The sequence below is a fragment of the Oryza glaberrima genome, chromosome 6, assembly GCF_000147395.1.
Source record: "Oryza glaberrima chromosome 6, OglaRS2, whole genome shotgun sequence".
Lineage (NCBI taxonomy): Eukaryota > Viridiplantae > Streptophyta > Magnoliopsida > Poales > Poaceae > Oryza > Oryza glaberrima.
The window spans coordinates 21,310,452-21,334,266 of NC_068331.1; the positions used below are offsets into that span (position 1 = coordinate 21,310,452).

The window sequence follows — 23,815 nt, forward strand, 5'->3', positions numbered from 1 at the left end:
GAGACAGCCCCGAGACCGAACAAAGCGACTGATACCAACTTGTCACAACCCAATCCGCAGCGGCAAAGCTCACCGGAGTTGAGGGACACGGCGAACTAGCATGGGGAAGAAGAAGAAGAAGACTTAGGCGAGAAGAAGAGACAGAACTTGGGGGAGGTGAGATTCTTTTTCATTTCTCATTTCGTAATCGTATCATTACAACGACGAGGGGATTTTATCCTCCACTCACACTGCTGTCTCCTGTGCCCCACTTGGCATTCACATACACTTACCACTCTCTTTACACAATACGCTTTCTTGGCGAAGACACGTCTTCTCACTTTACGCTTTCCCCTGTTCTCCTTCCTTTGTCGCCACTGTGATGTCCGGCAATGGCACAACCATGACACTCTGATGAACACCTCGCCGAGCAGAGTGGAGAGGGCGAGGGATAGGGAAGCGATGGCCTGTGGCGGCGTAGAGATGAAAGGGAAGAAGAGGGCAGCGACTCGCATCCATCTCATCTGGGTGGCCGGATACGCCGGCGAGGAGGACGGCGCCTGGCGCCGCAACGATGGTTGGAGGAGCGCGAAACTGCGGCGGCAGCGACAACTATGGCACATGCGAGGGGAGGAGAGCGTGGCGACGCACCGAGGGTGGAGGGTGAGGGCGAGGGCGAGGGCGCATGCGAGGGTGGGGGCGACGGGGCTAGGGTTTGATGCAGTCGGCGAAATCGGCACCATCCATTCCGCATCCAACGATTAATTTCATGCATGTGGAAGAGCCGCCACAAGGGAGACACCTGGACGGCAGATCAACCCTAGAGCAAGATCAAACGGTTCACGGTGGATAGCAACTGGGGTCAATGTATAATTAACCGGAAGTACGGGGACTTCTATGAAAAAAAATCACTGACGTGGCGCTCTAAAATCTCAGCGCTCCCACGGCATTTAGAGAGGTTAATATCTCTTCAAGGTATTAAAAGTAATTACATAGTTAGGGGAAAGTAACTTTTTAAAAGATAGAAGTAATTCTTTATGGCATTAGAAGCAAGTACACTGCTAGAGGAACTAAAAAATAGAAGTAATTTTTCATAGGATTAGATAACACCGTAAAGAAATCGAAGTAACTCTTAACCGTACGATTAGAGAAAGTAAGTATATATATAGAAAAATATAAGTAACTGTGAAATCATTGTCATGATTAATATTTTGTAGTGAACAATTGGCTTTATAAATGATTGTTTTAGTGAAATTGGTTTGAAATATATGTGGATGTCGGTCAGATTATAATATCTCAGCCTTGAAACTGTTGATTTGTCGTATTGGGTGCTCTTTTGAGGTTTACCTCAAGAAAGATTCACTGCTAACATTGTAAGGTTCTTTGCCTGCACTCTTTTAAAAGGCTACAGTGGCACCCTGATATTTTCTGCTACTATTGAATAGTTCACATAAATAAATACCATATATTTGAATAAGTAAACAAGTAACAAGTTATACTACCATATTTGATAAAAAATTAATAGTCTACGATATATTATAATATATGTTTTCTCCTGTCCATAACAAAGAATAAGTAAACAAGTAACAAGTTATATACAGCCATATTTGATAAAAGAAATATAGTCCATGATATATTATAATATGTTTTCTCCTATCCATAACAAAGCATGGAGATTTTGCTAATAGTAAATACATCTCAAAGACAAGTATATATCATTATTAAACGAGCAATAGCTCCAACGAATTAATGGTCACACCCTTCCTCTGGGCGTGAGGTGGACATGAAGCGGGTGGAGCTTGTAGGCGGTGAGCTGCACGGTGTCCACCTTCTCCTCGTCACCCTCCCTCAGCCTCCACCCGAACTCCTGCACGAAGCGCGCGACGGCGGCGCACGCGATGTGCATTGCCTGCAGGCTCCCCGCGCAGGCCCTCCTCCCGGCGCCGAACGCCATCGTCTTGTACATGTCCGCCACCTCGAGCCTCCCGCCGGCGAACCTCTCCGGCACCCACTCCTCCGGCGACTCCCACTCCTTCCTGTTCATGTTGCACCCGTACAGGTTGATCACCATCTGCCACATGACCATCACTTGTTAGATTGTTAGGGGATTTTGATCACTGATCGGCGAGTTGACCAGTGATTAAAATTTTGGACTCCCCAGGCAAGCAATTATATCCCACCCGAAAACTCTACGAGAAGTCAAGAACGATAAGTTTGCCTAATATGATAAAAAATACTCCGTCCAAAAATATAAGAACCTAGCACATGATAGAACATTTTCTAGCACTGTATCAGGATAGAGGAAATGTCATATCCGGTTCTAGGCTTCTATATTTTAGGACAGAGGGAGTATTGGATTTCAACGGGATGTGCCAAGGCAGGTTTGAAACAAGGATATAGAAGAAAAGTGTAGCTTAATCTTGTGTTATTTTTATTCAAAGCTTACTTGTTTTCTTATGGTCCACTGTGGATATAGAGGTCAGATTTCTATCAATTATCTTAAAAATAACGCCCAAAATTTTCAGAATTTTCCAAAGTTTTGTGAATTTGGTCAAAATTTTATACAAATTCGGTTAAAAACTCAAATAATTTCGTGCAAAACAAGTACCGAAAACACGAAAGTTTCGGCCCGAGTGGTTGTGCTTACCTCGGTGCCGGCGGGGACGTCGTAGCCAGCGAGCTTGGTGTCCTCGTGGACGAACCTCGGAGGTATGAGCGGGACAGGGGAGTGGCGGCGCAGCGTCTCGTGGAAGACGGCGTTGAGGTACGGCAGCCGTGGGAGGTGCTCCTCGGTGACCGTCTCGTCGCCGCACACCTCCCGGATCTCTTGGTAAAGCCGTTCCTGGCATGACAACAAGAAGAAGGCCAAAAATAAAAAGCTTTGGTTGATAATGCCAAGAATGCCAACAATGAGCTGGAACAGAGTAACAATATTTCTTGCCTGTTTGTCAGGGTTCTTGGCAAGCTCATACATGGCCCATTCTGTGGTGACCAAGGTAGTATCTGCAGCCTCTATGAGTGCCTCCCACACTAGCATCGTCAGTTGCTCATCTGTCAGTGTGTTCTCTGCCAGCAAGAAGTCCAGATAGCATGTCTTTGCCTGCACATATATCTCAGTTTCATGGAGTTAAAAGATGATCTCTGCAAGTTTTTTTTTTTTTTGGCATAGAAGCAAATATGAAAGATGTCATTTGTCAAAGTATGCCTTTCCTCACCTCTCCACGCACAATCCTTTCCTTCTGCTGCTTGATCAAGGCGCGCATCACCGCAGTTCGTCTAGTTTCTGTAGTAAACACTCTTGTTTCGAAGCTCTTGTTTGGAACCCAGCTGAGGTAGGGGAAGAAATCTCTCCAGTCGACCTCAATTGCGCACATCATCATGTCGGTCACAGTAGCATTGTAGATTTCTTCCTTTGAAATGTCCCTCCCAAATTCATCCACATAGACTGAACTCACATCCTCTCCTAAGCTCTGAAGTTTGCGACATTAATTGTTAGTGCCAGAAATAACAAATCGACCATCTGACAGTTCAAGTTCAGAGAGACAATCCAAACCTGGATCATGGACAACCGGAATAGCTCATCCTTGAAAACATCTCTGAATATCAGAGGAGCATGTGGGTCATCTTTCACCAGTTTATGAAAAGTGCTTAACATGTTATGGATCATCATATCTCTTGTGTCACGAAATTGTTTCTGAAATTTATGGAAGCATTTGCGTTGTCAGACCACAGATAACTGAAACTCTGAAAGTGTAACTGGTAGCAGATAATAAAATCTGAAAATGCACACTGGAGTTATTGAGAATAATCAGTACTAAAAATGAAAAATGAAATTGTTGAGAAGTATACCTGTGCAGAAGTACCCAACATGCTTGACATGACATAACGCTTCACCATTTTGTGGAAATCACCATAGTCGCTGGTAGCAACCATGGATTTATCACGAGTAAGCACTGTCAGTGCTTTGGATAGCTTTCGGGTAGATATGGATGAGAATTTTGCAACCATCGCCTGCAAAAGAGAGTACAGTAAATCTATGGTTTCTTGAGACTATCATTCTTGAGCTATGCAAGTCAATAAAAATGATAGACAACTTCCAAGTTACCTCCTTGGCTACTTCAGTTGAATTGAGCACAACTACAGAAGAAGCCCCGGTTCTTATAGTGTAGATTGGCCCGTAAATTTCAGCCCATTTTGCAAAGGTCTGATGAGGCTTCTTTTCTTTCAGTTGATGCAGATTTCCGATAATGGGTAAACCAGGAACAGCTGCATGACAATGAAATAGAATCATAGAATCATAGGAGACTTAGAACTTGCACACTAGACTAAAAACTTGAAATGAGTTATTCTGATAATTTGTTTGCATAGATGATAACACCATATATTCATGCAAGTAACTTGCCTAGTGATGAATTAGTGTTGTCCCTTTCTTCGGTGATGTTGTCAGATTTTGTCAGATATTGACAAGATGATGGTCGAATAGAATTAGGTGACTATAGACCACAATAATTAATACTTTGCACTCTCAACTCACAAGTGGGTCAACAAAATATATATACTCCATCTGTTTCATATTATAAATTGTTTTGACTTTTTCTTTAAATCAAACTTCTTGAAAGTTTGATCAAGTTTATAAAAAAAATATTGCAATACTTATAGAACTAAATTAGTTTATCTACATTGAACATATTTTCATAGTTTCTTTATTTCAATTTGATTGAACCTAAAGAAGTTTGACTTATAAAAAATCAAAATGAATAGCGCTGATCTGAATATTTTCAAAATTCTCCTGTTCGTTTCTATGGGTCATCAGGTTTTTCTTTATTTATTATGCCATTTACTCTCCTTTTTTTTCTGCCTTGGACTCTTGGTGTTGTCCATACACATTCTGCCATTCGCATAGACATGCCGATTGGGTTTGGTTAAGTACATATTGTCGATGTTGTTCCACGAACACATGATGTACCATGTGTCTCCAGTGAAAGTGGGAGTCTTTTGTCTACTTATACTATATTTACTTTTTTAAAATTTTGATATATCAAAAGGAAGATTGAAAAACAATCGACAAATTTAGGGAATGTCATTTCAGTTATGTTTGCAAAGTAATAACGCGAGTTATGTGAATTTATTGGCTGTTAATGGAAAACAGATGTATGTCCTTCCATCATCATGGGGCAATAAGCGCAAGCTAACACAGCACGAAATCTTTATAAAACAGAGGAACAAATTTGGAAGATTTTTATGGATTAATGAAAGTTTTCTAAAGTTTGTTAAGGTTATGACATACTATACAAAAAGCTAGTCTCTATGTGATATCATTAAATTCTTCACTTAGAATGTTTCACTCTATGATAGTTTCCTAATTTTCAAATCCACACTACGTTAATCAGAAGAACTAATGTGCTAGAGAAAAAAATCAAGAGAACAATAATTACCAAAAAAAAACTGCTATCCAAGTGGTCCGATGAGGATAGCTTTGGGAAAAGCTACTGCAATTGAAGAATCAATTTCTACCGTTGCAACTGAAAAATCACGCTCCCAGCCAAAAATAAACGGAAGGCTACAGTAAGTCACTGGTAAGAAAGGCGTTCCGCTTTATGCTTCATACAAATTTATATGTTTAAATAAAATTATTATCTGCAAACAAGCAAGCTACCGCCAAACCCCTCGGCTCATCCTCTATCTGTAATCCAGCACCGGTTAATTTGAAGGTACCAGTAAGCAGGAAATGCCTCTGGCATAAAAATTTTAAATTTGTTTGAATTTACGGGAGGAGGGGGGATCAAATTCATGAAAAAATATTCGAAATTCCAAATATAAAAAAATCGTCTGAAATTTTGGTAATAGCGAGAGAGAAAGGGCTGTCTGTTTGGAGAACAGGCCGTACAGTAACATAGTGAGGTGTGCGATTGTTCAGCCCCAAATCTTAATTACATGAAGTGCTAAGTATATACTCCTTCCGTCACATAAAAAATCAATATAGTACCGGTATGATACATTATAGTACTACGAATATGATAGATCTATGTCCAGATTTGTAGTAATACGATGTGACACATCTGGTACTATGTTGATTTTTTAGGTACAGAGGGAGTACTTAATTAGCAGCATAACTAAAATGCTAAAGCCCAGACGGTCAGAGAACCTAAGACCCAAAACTAAAAGTAGAAGGCACAACAGGGCTTAATATCTAAAGCTAAATCGATTAGAACTAGATGTAATCATATGTTGAGGTCCCATTATACCTTTCGCACCAGGACCTCTAATTCCTTGCTACGCCCTATTGAAGGGCATGAATGCATGCCCTCTGAAGAGCAACTTGCTTTTTGGTAAATTTCATCCAAACAATTCAAAGTGCGATCCAGCGATTCTTGAAACAATTTGACCTATCTTTTATTTATTCCTTTATTTAGAATTCAATCCTGTTAGTGCAGAAAATTCATTCATTCTCTTCGCAGATAACGGAAATGCTTTACATTTTCGGTCTCTGCCATGATCACCACGAGGTATATCGTTCTACTTGAATAGAAGAAAAAAAAAAAGAATAACATGAAGAAAAGGAAAAAAAAAGGCAATGTAAAGCAAAGGAGAGGATAGATTCTTCTGATCGTCTCTGCCTAAAGGCAGGACAAAAGCTTCCGTTTCCAACAAAGGGAGATCAAAAGGAGGGGAGAAAATTCAAGATTTTCCGACGCGAGCAGCGGCATCAACCGCTGTCTCCGTCTCCGTCTCCGAGTGATATCAATGGAGAGATCAAGAGAGAGAGAGAGTGAGAAGAGACAGTGGCGGAGAATGGTGCGAAAATTGTGGCGAATACAAACTTGATTGGCTCTCAAATCTTCAAGGGAATCAAGAGATCAGAGGTTTTGATTTCAAGTAGTAGAAACACAACTCTCCAATTCGTCGGAAAATTCACCGGTGCGATGCGAATCTCACCTGTCTCCACCAATCGTGAGTGAGTCATTCGCCAATCGCGCGCCACTCACCGAGGCGGCATTCCATCAAACAATTACAGCGAGTTAGTGAGAGAGATGGGGGGCGGCTGACCTGGGGGCGCGTTGGTGCGTTTCCGTGGCACGATCACGCCGGCCCTCTCGGCGAGCGCGGCCGCGGCGACGAACCCTCCGACCGCCGCCACCGCCGGCGCCGCCGCCCCCGCGCCACCCGGCACGAACGCCTCCATGGATCACACGCTGCGTGCGCGCTCGCCGCCGTCGCCCACTTCACTCGATCGTGGAGTTGGGGAGGAGAAGCGACAACTCGCGTCGCGCGGTTGCACGTCCATCCATACGAGACTAGGCCATATAAAGAACGAGATTCGTTTTTTTTAAAAAAAAAATACGGCCATTAATTTATTTATTTATTTTTTTTGTTATCCCGATGATGAAAACGACGTGTTTTAACATGTTCTAAAATAGCATCTAACTACAAGAGCTTAGGGAATATTGTTAGTACTATTTTGTTTTCTTTCTTTAATCTAACAGAAGAATGGAGGAGGCTACGCATCGGGCGCCCGATTAGGGAGGGGAAAAATCGGGCGCTGACATCAGCATGACGCATGCGTGCAAAACCACTTTAAACTATTTTTTCTCTTAAATTATTTATCCAAATTAAATCATGATTCGATTGCACCATTAAATTCGTTGCAATTAAATCTTTAAAACAAGACCATATATGGATATATTCTGACAAAAAAAAATTAGCTTATTATTGAATTATTTTTAAATGTTGCACGATGTTCCACCAAGTATATCAGAATTGTTTCAATAAGTAGATCGAAAATGTTTCAATCGTTTAAACCAGACGTTGTTTCACTTTATATAAAAACAATGTTTCAGCAACGAAAGAATGTTTTAGTTCACTGTAACATTTGATCCATACATAGTGAAACATTATAAATACACTAGTTGAAATATTTTTGGTGGAACAAAAAATGAAACGAATTCCCTTAATAGAGGGTTTCTAAATATGTGGGTGATTTGTTGCAAAAAAATGTTTCAATTTATTACAACATTAGATTTATACATAGTGAAACATTGTGAATATACTAGGTGAAACATTTTTTGTGGAAAAAAAATGAAACGAATTCCCTTAATAGAGGTTACTGGGCCTAACATGTAGCGGTTGCAAACATACGGGTAAATTTCATCCAAACAATTCAAAGTGTGATCCAGTGATTCTCGAAACAATTTGGCCCATCTTTTATTTATTCCTTTATTTAGAATTCAATCCTGTCAGTGCAATGCCTATGTTTGTTTGAGAAAATACTAAACATCCCATCATTCTGTTCGCAGATAATGGCAATGCTTTACATTTTCGGTCTCTACCATGATCACCACGAGGTATATCGTTCTACTTGAATAGAAAAAAAAGAATAACATGAAGAAAAGGAAAAAAAGGCAATGTAAAGCAAAGGAGAGGATAGATTCTTCTGATCGTCTCTGCCTAAAGGCAGGACAAAAGCTTCTGTTTCCATCAAAGGGAGATCAAAAGGAGGGGAGAAAATTCAACATGTTCCTACGCGAGCAGCGGCATCAACCGCTGTCTCCGTCTCCGCCTCCGTCTCCGAGTGATATCAATGGAGAGATCAAGAGACAGAGAGTGAGAAGAGACAGTGACGGAGAACGGTGCGAAAATTGTGGCGAATGCAAACTTGATTGGCTCTCAAATCTTCAAAGGGAATCAAGAGATCAGAGTTTTTGATTTCAAGCAGCAACACACATCTCCAATTCCTCAGAAACTCACCGGTGCGATGCGAATCTCACCTTTCTCCACCAATTCGCCGATCGCGCGCCACTCACCGAGGCGGCATTCCATCAAACAGTGACAGCGGGTGAGTGAGAGAGATGCAGAGATTGGTGGGGGAGGGCGGCTGACCCGGGGCCGCGTTGGAGCGTTTCCTTGGCGCGATCACGCCGGCCCTCTCGGCGAGCGCGGCCGCAGCGACAAACCCTCCAACTGCCGCCACCGCTGCTGCCCCGACCCCGCCGGGAGTACAAACTAAAGATCCTAACTTTAGTCCCGATTGATGTTACGAACCGGAATACAAAGGTTTCTCCACCTGTGACTCTTCCAGCAACAGCAGCCAGAGCTACGTGCTGACCAAGGGATGGAGCCGATTCGTGAGGGAGAAGGGCCACTGCGCCGATGAGCTGCTCTTCATCGACTGCTAGAAGAACAACACGGCGGCGGCCACCGGCGACGAGAAGCCAATTACAAGCAGCGAAGCAGCACGTGTCGTGAGGCTGTTCGGCGTGGACATCGCCGGAAGCGGGAGAGGGCGGTGGAAATGGGGCAAGAGGCGTTCGTGCCGCATGTGCGCGCGGGCTAAGAGCTGCGGCGGCGCGGCCCAGGTGGGTGCGGAAGCGGAAGGCCCATGAAATCGGGTGGGCCCATTAGCACAGCGGGCCAACGCGGGAGCGAGGTCGACCGTCCGATCTGTTGGACGGCCAGGATCTCCCCCGTGCCGGAGAAATCGCCGGCGGCTGAGGTAGACCCTAATCCCCCTTTCTATTCTTCTCTTCTCCCCGATCTCTCCCGGCGAGGGACCGTGTGAGTGGGTGCCGGCGATGGCGGAGACGGCGAGGTGGAGCACGCGTGCGACGACGAGCGCCGAGCGGCTCCATCTGCGCCGGCTGGGGGGGTGCGCCCGTGGGCAGCACCAAGCCGTGGTCCGGCGAGCGCCGTGCGGCCCGGACCTCGTCGGCGGGGCCTGGCGCGACCACGATGGATGAGATGGCGGCGAGGCCACTTCCTGTTGATTCCCGGTGCGATGCGAATCTCACCCCTCTCCACCGATGGTAAGTGCCAATCCCCACCACTCACCAAGGCGGCATTCCATCAAACAGTGACAGTGAGTGAGTGAGAGAGAGATTGAGAGATGGGGGGGGGGGGGGGGGGGGGGGCGGCTGACCTGGGGGCGCGTTGGGGCGTTTCCTTGGCGCGATCACGCCGACCCTCTCGGCTAGCGCGGCCGCGGCGACGAACCCTCCGACCGCCGCCACCGCCGCCGCCGCCGGCCCCGCGCCGCCCGGCACGAACGCCTCCATGGATCACACGCTGCGCGCGCGCTCGCCGCCGTCGCCCTCGTCCGCTTCACTCGATCGTGGAGTTGGGGAGGAAAAGCGACAACTCGCGTCGCGCGGTTGTGATGCGAGACTAAGCCATATATAGAACGAGATTCGGTTTTTTTTTTTTTAAAAAAATGCCATTAATCTTTTTTTTTCGTTATCCCGACAAAAAGGAGGTGTTTTGACACGTTCTTTTTTCTTTCTTTTTTAGAACAATTTGACACGTCCCGAAATGGCATCTACTACAAGAGCTTAGGGAATATTGTTAGTACTATTTTGTTTTCTTTCTTTATGCTAATAGAAGAATATACATAAATGATTGCTCTGTTTTTATTAATATAGGACGTTGTTTCCTTTTGGATGGTGACGTTTAACCATTCGTGCTAGAATAAAGTTTAATGTGCATATAAAAATATGTAAGTCATAATTAAAGTACTCATGCGGTTCCATGAAACAAATCACAATAAAAACAAGGTTACTAGTAGTTACTATAAAGGAGATTGGTGTATATATTAAGTTTTTATTGTATAATTACTTCTTATATGGTCAATGCTCTTCACAATTTTCTTTTTAAAAACAAAAAAGGTTACTAGAAGGAGATTGGTACATATGGGAAGTTAAAAAAAAAAAACTTGCTTTGAGAGCAATGAATTCTATCGTCTCTGTCTCAATTCTAATAAGGCCTTGTCGCCTTGAAGTTATTTTTAAAGAGTGTCATGTAGATTTTCATAATAATATGGAGGAGATGAGCTACCCTTGTATAAGACGCACACTCTACAAGATACAAGAGACGAAAGAAAATTTTCATAATAATATGGAAGAGATGAGCTACCCTCATATAAGACGCACACTCTACAAGATACAAGAGACGAAAGAAAAGGACCAATAAATTAAGAGTAAATAAGTTAGGTATTTGGGCAGATATACTACATGAAATATGTTGTGTGTGTCCTGATTAATGAGCACTACACTACTACTAGATGATGCCGCTGGAAAATCCTAGTGCACAAAATGATATTTTCACAAGCTTTGAACGTACTTCTCCGTGCACTAATATAGATTAGTGCAAATGATATTTTCACTAGCTTCGTAACTTACAAAATTAGAAGCTTGTGATGTTGCACGGAAAATATTGTACTTCTCCGTAAATCTTAGAAAATAATATAGATAAAATTAGAAGTGACCATTATCTTAATTATTAAACTTGTGCTGCTAGTTAGGCATAATTGTTATTGTATACCACGTAAAAGCTTGTGATTCTGATATAGCAAAATATATTGTTCACATAGAACTATATAATAGACATATAAAACCATGGATGTATGTATTATAATACTGAAAAACCAGCTGGTGATAGTGCAGATACACATCCATAGGAAGAGTATTAGTTCCATGCACGGCATGTTTATATTTATATTTACTAGCTACTTTGTTACAGATTAAAATAAATTATACATGTGCTAATATTTGCTTAAAAGAAAATTAATTGTTAGTTTTTAGGAATAATTTCATTCCTTTAGATGTCTTTGCATAATATCAAATAAGATAGAATCATACTAGGACTATTTTTGTAATATTAAAACAAATGAAGTAGTTAATAAAAAAGTATCTATACAACAAAATTAATGTGGTGGCAGATACTATTGCTTTCTTTTAGAAAACCTAAGGTGGTGTTTTTTTCTGAATAAGATAGAGATATTTCTATTAGCACGTTTTTCAAACTGCTAAATAGTGTGTTTCGTATAAAACCTTTCTATAAAAAATTGCCTTAAATATTAAATCAATCTATTTTTTCATGTTTATATAATAATTAAAACTTAATTAATCTATTAATGGCTTTCTTTTTCCGTGTGCTAACTTTATCTTTAATTTTTATCTTTTTTACAAAAGAACACCACCTAGAGATTGCTGGACCTAACGTGTAGCGGTTGCAAACATACGGATAATCTGCATTTCAGGATAATCTTCATTTCGTCTGATCTGCTTTGTCAGGTATTTGCTGCATGCGACATGCCACTACTGTCTCGAGTTTTTGACTCGCTCTATGACAAAAGAACCAGGAGCATTGATCCCATCCGGGTTTGTTTTGAGAGATTCCTCTTGTCTTGCATGGAAGCGACCGTTGTACTTTCACATTGCAATATTAGGCCCTTAATTCTTGTTGTTGCTGTTACAAAAAAAGATGATCATTGAGTAGGAGTACTTACAATCCCAATTACCCATTTGTATATCTATCATTATTCTCTTAACGGTACCTTATCGTTTGATGATGATATTATACACTGGTGTTGACATCTGTTTGATGTTCACCTTAACCAAGAGTAGATTTTTTGGGGTACATATATAGAAGAATCGTTTATTTTGTCTATATTGGACTGTTGATGTTGGACTGTTTAATTAGTTCAACATAATATATGTCATACTTTTGTAATGGAGTAGGAAAGCTAACGGGCTCCTTAAAATTTAAGATGCCACATGGCCCCTTAAAATTAAAGTGAAAGCAAATTTAAACACAATTTGATTAACCTGCAAATTTAAACACAATTTGATTAACCTGCAAAGTCGAATTGATCCAACGGGAGCCACCTCCCAAGCAGGTACTGCAGGCGCCCTACCTCCACCATTACCGAAGTGCCGACTGCTATGTTGATTGGCGTTTTGGCGACGATGCCTGACAAACGCTATTTGATCATCCAGTACTCCCAACTTTAATCCAGCCTACCAAAAAAAAAAAAAAGAACACTTAAATCTAGCCGACAGCCGAGATACATATGGGGTGTCCTCATCTCAAGCATCATCCACCTTTAGAGAAAGGTGAAAGCAAAGCCTTATCTTCATGTCTAGGGCCATGCTGATCGAAAAGGCTAAGAAATTGACATGCATGCTTGTTTCAGCATATTATTATCAGTGGCAGCCAATTTTTTTTAACTTAACTGTAAAATTAATTTACTGCTTTTTTATCGTTTTGTTTTTATCCTTGGCTTTTAAACTGCCAAGAGTAGATGTTAAAACCTTTAGCCTAAAATGATTTATTACATTGTATTGGTCACATTTCTTAGACTTGTGTAAGCCAAAGCCCAAGAAATAGATGGAATAAGTTCACTTTTAGTCTCTCTATTTGTCGCCCAGACCGATTTTCGTCCCTTGACCGTAAAACCGGGTACGACCCGTCCCTCAACTTACGAAAACCGGGCAAACGACGTCCCTCGGCGGTTTTGATTGACGTAGCGCCTATGTGGCTTGTTTGACTAGGTCTCCATCCCACGTGGCACTTATGTGACAATTAATTATATTTCGGAAAAATAATAAAAAGCGTCATGAATCATACCTGTACCACATCTCGAGGGATCAAATCGACAGCGAATCATACCTGTACCAGGACGATCAAAACTAACACGAGCAATCTCAGGGGAGAAGCCACCCCGGTGGCGAGTAGTCCGACGGGCTTTGCTCCGGCAAGAAGCTGTCCACACGCGGAACCGCCGCCGCCGCCGCCGGTAGCCACTTGCCGGTGTCTCTGCAGGGATATCGCCGTCGCCGAGCCGTGAACACTGCCGACTCGCGGTAGAGCCTCCCGTCATCCAGGAAGTAGACGCCCTCGCCGAACTCATCGCCCGGATAGTCGCCCGCGTCATACGATCTGGAGCAGCCTCGCGCGACGAACAGCATCCGCCCACCCAGCGATTCCAGCTCCTTCCATGCGTACAGGGCCTCGATGCGCGTGCCCGACAGCGGGTCCACCATCTCGAACACCTTGAACGCGGACGTCCTCGGCGGCGCCATCCGCTGCCCAGGAAGGAGAGAGAGAGGGGAAAGGAGTGAGGAGTGAGGCTAACATGTGGGGCCCACGTGGGCCTCACAATTTTAAAAATATTTTTGTGTGCAGCTGACATGTGGGGTCATGCTTTTTATTATTTTTCCAGGATATAATTGCCACGTAAGCGCCACGTCAATGCCACGTGGGATGGAGACCTAGTTAAACAAGCCACGTAGGCGCCACGTCAGCCAAACCTTCTTCAAAACCGCCGAGGGACCTTGTTTGCCCGGTTTTTATAAGTGGGGGATGGGTTGTACCCGGTTTTACGGTTGAGGGACAAAAATCGGACTAGGCGACAAATAGAGGGACCCAAAGTCGACAAATAGAGGGACACAAATACGTACCTAACAGGCCCATGGTCGATCGTGTGACAAGAGGACACCTCTCTAAATTCCATTCCTAATGGGCCTATTTATATTGGCGGGCGAAAAACATCACCCGTCCCCACCCCCATAGGATACCTGGTGGGTGACCGGGGCCCGCATCACCCGGATGGAGTTAATACTCCATAAAAATATTGCAATACATTGAATAAGTATGATAAAATTTCATTAGCCCCCGGCGATGGGGTTGGTTGTAGGAAGAAAAGGGATTAGGGTTTATGGGAATTAGAATGTTAAGATGGGAAGTCAGGTTTACACCATGCCCTAGCATGACTGTGTAATTGACAAGTCCTCTCCTCCAGCGGAAAGGTCCTTTCTTAGTTGCTAGTGTTCTGTGCTCAGATTTTGTAGGCTGGTTGCCGAAGAGGAAGCCTTGTCGCCACCATAATCCATGCACAAAAGCATCCATCTTTCAAGAATTAATCATCCATTCAAGTTTCAAGTATTTTTCAAATTTTCAATTCATCAGCATAACACAGCATGAAATCTTATATTAAATTTCCCCACATTCTATTCTCATGGCCCTGCAACGCTCGTGTGTTGCGCATTTGTTTGCTCCCTCGGTGGGAAAAGCCTAACCTCTCTCCCATCTACATGGATGATTCTTCGCTAAGTGTGGGGGCTAAGTTTTCTAGCCCTATCCTAGCATTAAGTTGAGCCCTAGGCGCCATCAAAGCCCGGACCGCCATGTTGGCTCTTCTGTAGCGGCTGATTGGGTCCCGTCGGCTGGCTATGGTGCCTGGCTCGGCTCTGTTGTGGACGGGGATTGCTGGCTCTAGAGTTTTTCGGCTCTCACACTCGTGCGAAAGTAGTCATACGTGTAGAAGGAAGAAAGATTGAAGGAGGCCACCGAAAGGAAAGAGCGAACAGAATGTGTAGCATGGGGGCGTAGGCTCGTGGGAACCTGACCTCGTTTCCTAAGTGGTCGCAGGCTTCCCTAAATGGTTCGGAGCCTATGGTGGGAAGCCCTCTTCGAGCCAAAGGTTTGAAAGATTGCGACGTGCAAGCAAGATGAACCAAGTGACACTCTCAAACAAGGATGAACAAAGGTAACAAAGGAAGTATTACAGTACCCGGGCCAAAGCAGACACCTCTGGGAAAGCTCCGCGTTGGCTAGGGGTTTTTTTCTAAGCATAGCATTTTTAATACTTCCTTTAAGTTTATATCTTCCTTGTTCATGCTTATCAGCAAAATTTACAAATCCATGAAAACCATTTGTCCAGCATGATTAAAATTATGGCTTATAATTATCTCTCACCCATCTCTTCCTCGCGGTCTCGTGGTACCCACGTGTCGCGCTCGCTAGCCCCCTTGGTAACATGAAATTTGTATTCGCTTCATCCATTCAAACGGTTCTTCGCTAAAAGTGTGGGGGCTACGGTTTCTAGCTCTATCCTAGTAATTCGTCGAGCTCTGGGCGCCGTCGATGCCCGGGCCCCCTGTACTGGCTCTTTTGTAGCAGCTGGCTTTGGCCCCACCAGCTGGCTGTGGCGCCCACCTTGGCTTGATCGCGGGTGAAGATTGCTGGGTATGGAAAGTTCGGTCCTCACACTCACGCGAAAATAATCGTTTGGATATATGAAATAGAACGCGAACAGAGGTTAAGAAAAGGCAGGGGCAAGCGAGCGAGAAATTCTTGCCTTGCGTAGTCTAAGTCTAAAGAAATACAAAAAAAATCCACTTATACAATTTCATCTACATTGAATTTATATATCAGAATAGCGGATAGAGGCCTCATTCAAAGAGTCAGGTCCACTTACTTTATCTTTCTTTCCAATTTTATGGGGTGGGTTGGTTTGATAAGACCCCTTTTTGCTTTGTTGAGGTATGCAGCGTGAGGTCGCGGGCCCAAGAGAATCAAACAACGTTTGCTGAATAGATACAAGAAATAAGTTCACAGCCTAAGGTACGGGCTGGCGAGTCACCCTCAGGCTGGGGCGAAAAAGGCGCATGAGCTCTAGTGCCAGTAAAGAAAGGAGAAGATTGGTGGCGGCGAAAAAAGAAAGCAGAGGAGCTAGGTCACAGTAGGAGCGAATTATGGCGAGGAGGGGGGTTTTGAGCCATAAAAAAACCCCGCGTATCGGTTCCGCTCCCATGCCCACAGCGTCTCGGAAACTGGGAAGGAAGTGGGGAGTTAAGGTGACGTATGAACGTGGCTAAACTCCCACCGCCTAACTCCCAGAACGACAGAACAGAAGACCAGGCCCAAATTTCATTAGACTAGGAGAGTGGTGTCAACCCTGGCCACCTGGGAAAGGTTTTGGTCAGGGCTAACACCGGGGGCTACTGTCCATGATATAGGCCTGGGGGTATCATGTTTAGAGGGAGGAGGTCGCCCCCGAACCCACGTGGTGCCCCCCAAGTGGGGTCGGGCCCGAGTTGGAGCGGCGGTTGCCCCCTCCTAGCTTGGGGTACCGAGTTTGGAGGGAGTAGGCCGCCCCCAAACCCATGTGGCACTCCCCCGAGGAGGGTTGGGCCTGGGGTGGAGTGGCTGCTGCCCCCTCCTCACTTGGGGGTTGGGCCGTCCCGACCCCCTCGACGCATCAGCCTACGCGTGCGAGTTGGGTGGGCGCACCCAGTGCCCAGCTAACCGCATTGAAAGCGGATTGAACGGGCGCACCACGCCGTATTTAATGCGGCGTGCAGCGCGTCTGACCGGTCTGTGACTGGTCGAGTGACCGATGGGACTAGGGTAGTGCGCCTGCACGCTGCCCATGTGTCAGTCGGCGCATCCCCTGTCACATCGTGATGATGGGAGGCTTTTTTAGCCTCTCATCCCAGCCGGAGTCGATTCGTCTGACCCGGTCAAAGCAGAGTTTCCATATCCCCGCGCAAGTAAGGACCCAAAAGTCTTCACTCATTAAATAGCGAATGACATGGGCGTCCCCCGTGTCAGGCGACATAATTTGATGGGCCCCACAACCGAGGCGGCGTGCATGTGGCTTCCAAGTTAAGGAACAAGACATGCGTTTAATAAAAAGATTGTACTCCTTCTCCCCTAGATAGGTTCTCTGGGCCCATGTGGTAACCCCTTGAGGTTTAAAAGGAGGTTCATGCCATCTAAGGGAGGGGATGAGCCCTTTTTCAAACACACACTTGAGATCCTTCGTCTCAAGCGCTTGTAATCCCCTCAGCTTCAACCAAGCACAGGAGCAAGGTGTTACGCTTCTCAGCGGCCTGAACCTTTATAATCCCCTTTTGTCTCATCTTCTCTGAGGGGCCCGACTCCCTCACTTTCTCTCCCCCATCACAGGAATCCTCGAATCTAACCCGCTACCCCTGGCCGAACTCACAAAGGGGGGCCTCACGGTTCCCTGCTAGAGGAGTTCATCCTCCGACAGATATATTATAATATATGTTTTCTCCTATCCATAACAAAGCATGGAGATTTTGCTAATAGTAAATACATCTCCAAAGACAAGTATATATCATTATTCAACGATCGAAAAACAGCTTCCAATGAATATAATGGTTCATATCCTTCCTCTGGGCGTGAGGTGGACATGAAGCGGGTGGAGCTTGTAGGCGGTGAACTGCACGGTGTCCACCTTCTCCTCGTCGCCCTCCGTCAGCCTCCACCCGAACTCCTGCACGAAGCGCGCGATGGCGGTGCACGCGATGTGCATCACCTGTAGGTTCCCTGCGCAGGCCCTCCTCCCGGCGCCGAACGCCATCGTCTTGTACATGTCTGCCACCTCCAACCTCCCGCCGGTGAACCTCTCTGGCACCCACTCCTCCGGCGACTCCCACTCCTTGTTCATGTTGCACCCGTACAGGTTGATCACCATCTGCTAGCAAATGACCATCACTTGTTAGATTGTCAGGGTGATTGAAATTTTGGACTCCCCCAGAAAGCAATTATGGCCGCATTGTTTCACGTATTCGTGGAATAAGAATACGTGAAATAAGCCAAACAGCATATTTGCAAACAAAAAGTAATTTATAAATAAAACTTTTATATACGTGTTCTTAGCTTCAAATTCAGCTAAAAGCAAAGGCTGAAAAATAAACTTCTGTAAAAAAAAACTCTCAAAATCAGTTTCAAATTTAAAGTTAAAAATTTAAATTTTGGTTGATAAGTATAAGCATAAGCGAAAAAGATGAGGCCCACCTGAAAACTCTACGAGAAGTCAAGAACGACGAGTTTGTCCAATATGATAAAAGTTATTGGATTTCAACGGGCAGGTTTGAAACAAAGGATACAAGATAAGTAGAGCTTAGTCTTCTATTTTTTTTCTTAGCTTTCTTGTTTTCTTACGGTCCAGTGTGAATATAAAGGTCGGATTTTAATCCAATCTCTTGAAAAAAAACCAACATTTTCAGAATTTTCCAAAGTTTTGTGAATTTGGTTAAAATTTTATTCAAATTCAGTTAAAATTTCAAATAATTTCGTGCAAAAATAAGTTCCAAAAACACCGAAGTTCGTGAAATTTCGGTGACATCGAAATCACTGAAATTTTGGCGACACCGAAATAACTGAAACTTCGGCCCAAACTGAAAGTGTAAACCCTGCCATTGTCGTATGGTTGTGCTTACCTCGGTGCCGGCGGGGACGTCGTAGCCTGCAAGCTTGGTGTCCTCGTGGACGAACCTCGGGGGTATGAGCGGGACAGGGGAGTGGCGGCGCAGCGTCTCCTGGAAGACGGCGTTGAGGTACGGCAGCCGCGGCAGGTGCTCCTCGGTGACCGCCTCGTCGCCGCACACCTCCCGGATCTCTTGGTAAAGCCGTTCCTGGCATGACCAGAAAAACGCCCAAAAGAAAACGTTTGGGTTGATAATGCCAAGAATGAGCTGGATCAGAGTAACAAATATTTCTTGCCTGTTTGTCAGGGTTCTTGGCAAGCTCGTACATGGCCCATTCTGTGGCGACCAAGGTAGTATCTGCAGCCTCTATGAGTTCCTCCCACACCAGCATCGTCAGTTGCTCATCTGTCAGTGTGTTCTCTGCCAGCAAGAAGTCCAGATAGCATATCTTTGCCTGCATATTTATCTCAGTTTCATGGAGCCAAAAAGAGATGATATGTGGACATAATACTTGTTTCTAAATATTTGACGTCGTTGACTTTTTTAAACATGTTTGATTAATTGTCCGTCTTATTCAAAAAATTTAAGGAATTATTAATTATTTTCCTATCATTTGATTCATTGTTAAATACATTTTTATGTGAGTAAATTGCACTAGCGGTCCTTTAAACTTGTAACGAGATTTCACTTAGATCCACAAACTTATAAAACGTGCATCGAGATCTCTAAACTTGATTTAATGTATCATCCCGATCCAAAGTCTTGTTTAACAGTGGTCTTGTTTACGTGGCGTAGCACGTGGACGATGACATGGAATTTTTTATTTTTTCCTCCCTTCTTCTTCCACTCTCATCCCTTGCCCACCTTCTTTTCCCCACTGACGCCAACAAATGGCCAGACGCCACCGAGGCGCCGATGCCTCCCCTCCCACTCCGCCCACCGCCAGCGGCAGCGTCACCTCTCCCATCCCCGGCGGCCTCACCTCTCCTCTGTGTGTGTGTGTGTGGGCGCGCGTGCGTGGATCGGACCGCCTCTCCCCTCTCCTCACGATGGTCGGGGAACCGCGGCGGCGACGATGACAGCGAGGTCGCCAGATCTAGCCACAATCTTGCTGGATCCAGTCGTGACCTCGGCAGGCAAGTCGGTCAGTGTCGGGCAAAGAGCTCCGTGCGGTGGAAGGCGATGAGCTCTGCACGGCGTAGGTCGACGTGATGGGCAGCGGCGAGCTCTGTATGACAGAGGATGACGAGATTGGCGGCGACGAGCTCTGCACGGGAGAATGCACGATCTCGTTGGGGAGCAACCATGCCACTAGTTATCACTGTCGTCGCCCGGAGTTGTCATCGTCCCCCCAGCCTCCGCTCCGCCATCGACCACGCGCTTTGCCTCCGATGGTCAACATCATCTTTCTCGTTGCCTCCCTCTCTCCCTTTGCATGCCACCGATACATCTAAAGGTGGAGGAAAGAGAGAAAAAAGGGAAAAAGAAATTTATGCCATGTCATCGTCCATGTGGCATGCCACGTAAGGTAAGACCACGGTCAAACGAGACTTTGGACCACGATGATATATTAAATCAAGTTTAAAGATCTCGATGCGTGTTTTACAAGTTCGTGGATCTAAGTGAAACCTAGTTACAAGTTTTAAGGACTGCTAGTACAATTTACTCTTTTTATGTAGATATATAGTTTTACAAATTTCACAAAAGTTTTTGAATAAGATGAACGGTCAAACATATATTAAAAAGTCAACGGTGTCAAATATTTAGAAACAGAGGGAGTAACTTTTTTTTTTTGGCATAGAAACAGAAGTTGTCATTTGTCAAAGTATGCATTTCGTCACCTCTCCACGCACAATCCTTTCCTTCTGTTGCTTGATCAAGGCGCGCATCACCGCGGTTCGTCTAGCTTCTGCGGTAAACACTCTTGTTTCGAAGCTCTTGTTTGGAACCCAGCTGAGGTAGGAGAAGAAGTCTCTCCAATCAACCTCAATTGCGCACATCATCATGTCGGTCACAGTGGCGTTGTAGATTTCTTCCTTCGAAATGTCCCTCCCAATTTCATCCACGTAGACTGAACTCACATCCTCTCCTAAGCTCTGAAGTTTGCGACATTCATTGTCAGTGCCGGAAATAACAAATCGACCATCTGACAGTTCAAGTTCAGAGAGACAATCCAAACCTGGATCATGGACAACCGGAATAGCTCATCCTTGAAAACATCTCTAAATATCAGAGGAACATGTGGGTCATCTTTCACCAGTTTATGGAAAGTGCTTAACATGTTATTGATCATCATATCTCTTGTGTCACGAAATTTTTTCTGAAATTTATGGAAGCATTGCATTGTCAGACCACAGATAACTGAAACTCTGTAAGTATAATTGGTAGCAGATGATAAGTACTGAAAATGCACACTGGAGTTATTGAGAATAATCAGTAGTAAAAATCAAAAATGAAATTGTTGAGAAGTATACCTGTGCAGAAGTACCCAGCGTGCTTGACATGACATAACGCTTCACCATTTTGTGGAAATCACCATAGTCGCTGGTAGCAACCATGGATTTATCACGAGTAAGCACTGTCAGTGCTTTGGATAGCTTTCGGGTAGATATGGATGAGAATTTTGCAACCATCGCCTGCAAAAGATAGTACAGTATTGGTTTGTGTTATTTATGATCAAATCAAATGTGAGACTATCATTCTAGAGTTAGCAAGTCAATTGAAATGATAGACAACTTCTAAGTTACCTCCTTGGCTACTTCAGTTGAATTGAGCACAACTACGGAAGAAGCCCCAATCCTTATAGTGTAGATTGGGCCATAAATTTCAGCCCATTTTGTGAAGGTCTGATGAGGCTTCTTTTCTTTCAATTGATGCAGATTTCCGATTATGGGTAAACCAGGAACAGCTGCATGACAATAAAATAAAATCATAGAATCATGGGAGACTAACTTGTACACTAGACTGAAAACTTGAAATGCGTTATTTAATTTGTTTGCATAGATGATAACACCATATATTCATGCAAGTAATTACTAGCCTAGTGATGAATTAGTGTTGTCCCTTTCTTTGGTGATGTTGTAAGATATTGACAAGATGATGGTCGATAAGCTCAGAATATCAAATAGAATTAGGTGATTATAGACCAGAATAATTAATACATTGCATATAAATATAACACACACATATCTGCGAGACTTTTCAAAACAAAAAACTGCCGACTCAGGACTCCATCGTCTCGCTTAGTGATGGAATAAGCGAAACAGTATATTTGTAAATGAAAAATAATTTATTAATAAATTTATAGACGTATTCTTAGACAGGCCGATTCGGCTCGGTTAATTCCATATTGTCCATGTTCCACGAACAAATGATGTACCATGTGTCTCCAGTGAACCGGGAGTCTTTTGTCTACTTATACTAAAAGAAGGTAACAATCGACAAATTTAGGGATTCTCATTTCAGTTTTATTTGCAAAGTAATAAAGCTAGTTATGTGAATTTATTGGCTGTTAACGGAAAACAGATGTATGTTATTCCATCATCATGGGGCAATAATTGCATGCTAACCTAGCATGATATCTTTATAAAACGAAAGAATAAATTTGGACACTTTTTATGGATTGATGAAGGTTTTCTAAAGTTTGTTAAAATTATTCCATACTACAAGAGGCTAGTCTCTACCCCTCCGTCACATTAAAAAACCTAATCCTACGAACTAACCTGGACACATATAACAATATAATATGTGTACAAATTCATAGTTAGGGTTGTTTTTTTATATAGTAGTAACTCCATCCATTTCTATATATTTGACGCCGTTGACTTTTTTAAATATGTTTAACCCTTCGTTTTATTCATAAAATTTAAGTAATTATTAATTATTTTCCTATCATTAGATTCCTTGTTAAATATACTTGTATATATACATATAGTTTTACATATTTCACAAAAGTTTTTAAATAAGACGAATGGTCAAACATTTGCTAAAAAATCAACGGTGTCAAATATTTAGAAATGGAGGGAGTATGTGATATCATTTAATTATGTACTTACTCAGAATGTTTCACTGTAGGATAGTTTCCTAATTTTCAAATCCACACTACGTTAGTCAGAAGAACTAATGTGCTAGAAAAAAAAATCAAGAGAACAATAATTACCAACTAACTGCTATATCCAAGTGGTCCGATGAGGATAGCTTTGGAAAAAGCTACTGCAATTGAAGAATCACTTTCTACTGTTGCAACTGAAAAATCACGCTCCCAGCCAGAAGTAAACGGAAGTCTACAGTAAGTCACTGGGAGATGAGCAACCACCGTGTGCATGAAAACTAACATTAAGGAATAAAGTATAGGAATAATTAATTATTTACCACTCTCACGGAGGGTGATAAATGATTTGTCACTAGACCCATATGTCATAGACACATAAGGATCCATATGTCATAGACAGCGAGTGACAAATAATTAATTACCACATCTTAAAAGCGGTGAAAAAATTAAATGTCCCTAAAGTATAGTACTTTAAGCTTTAAGGCGAGAGAGAGATATTGAGAGGGGGCGGCTGACCTGGGGGCGCGTTGGGGCGTTTCCTTGGCGCGATCACGCCGGCCCTCTCGACGAGCGCGACCGCGGCGACGAACCCTCCGACCACCGCCGCGGCGACGAACACTCCGACCACCGCCGCCGCCCCGACCCCGCCCGCGCCGCCCGACACGAACGCCTCCATGGATCACCCACACGCACGCGCGGCTCGTCGCCGTCGCCCGCTTCAGTTGATCGTGGAGTTGGGGGAGGAAAAGCGACAACTTAATCAATGCTGCTATGATCAACGATGGCATCACTACTACAACTTAATTCATCGATGCGAGACTAGGCCATATATAGATGCTGACATGCTGCTATGATCAACGAGATTCGTTTAAAATAATAACTGGCATTAATCTTCTTTTTTTTTTATCCCCACAAAAAGGAGGTGTTTGACACGTCCTTTTTTCTTTCCTTTTGAGAACAAATTTGACACGTTCTGAGATGGCATCTACTT

General features: G+C 43.8%; 1 protein-coding gene and 1 long non-coding RNA gene across 5 annotated transcripts; one reads left to right on the top strand and one right to left on the bottom strand.

The window, feature by feature from the left end:
- Positions 1 to 1,555: 1,555 nt before the first annotated feature.
- LOC127776064 (ent-kaurene oxidase 2) lies at positions 1,556 to 23,599 on the bottom strand. Of its 4 annotated transcripts, none has more exons than XM_052302383.1 (8): positions 23,341 to 23,515; positions 4,085 to 4,245; positions 3,829 to 3,990; positions 3,533 to 3,673; positions 3,195 to 3,449; positions 2,921 to 3,079; positions 2,627 to 2,821; positions 1,556 to 2,050 (listed from the first exon to the last, which is right to left on the bottom strand). In XM_052302383.1, the coding sequence occupies exons 1-8, from the start codon at positions 23,498 to 23,500 to the stop codon at positions 1,733 to 1,735; spliced, it is 1,551 nt and encodes a 516-aa protein (XP_052158343.1). In that variant the 5' UTR covers positions 23,501 to 23,515; the 3' UTR covers positions 1,556 to 1,732. The 4 variants fall into 4 exon arrangements, with proteins under 4 accessions (XP_052158343.1, XP_052158344.1, XP_052158346.1 ...); XM_052302384.1 differs by lacking the exon at positions 23,341 to 23,515 and adding an exon at positions 9,893 to 10,124; XM_052302386.1 differs by lacking the exon at positions 23,341 to 23,515 and adding an exon at positions 7,027 to 7,253.
- LOC127776069 (uncharacterized) lies at positions 9,501 to 12,368 on the top strand. Its single transcript, XR_008018105.1, has 2 exons — positions 9,501 to 9,779; positions 12,042 to 12,368. It is a non-coding gene; the product is annotated as an uncharacterized LOC127776069 (long non-coding RNA).
- Positions 23,600 to 23,815: the final 216 nt, after the last annotated feature.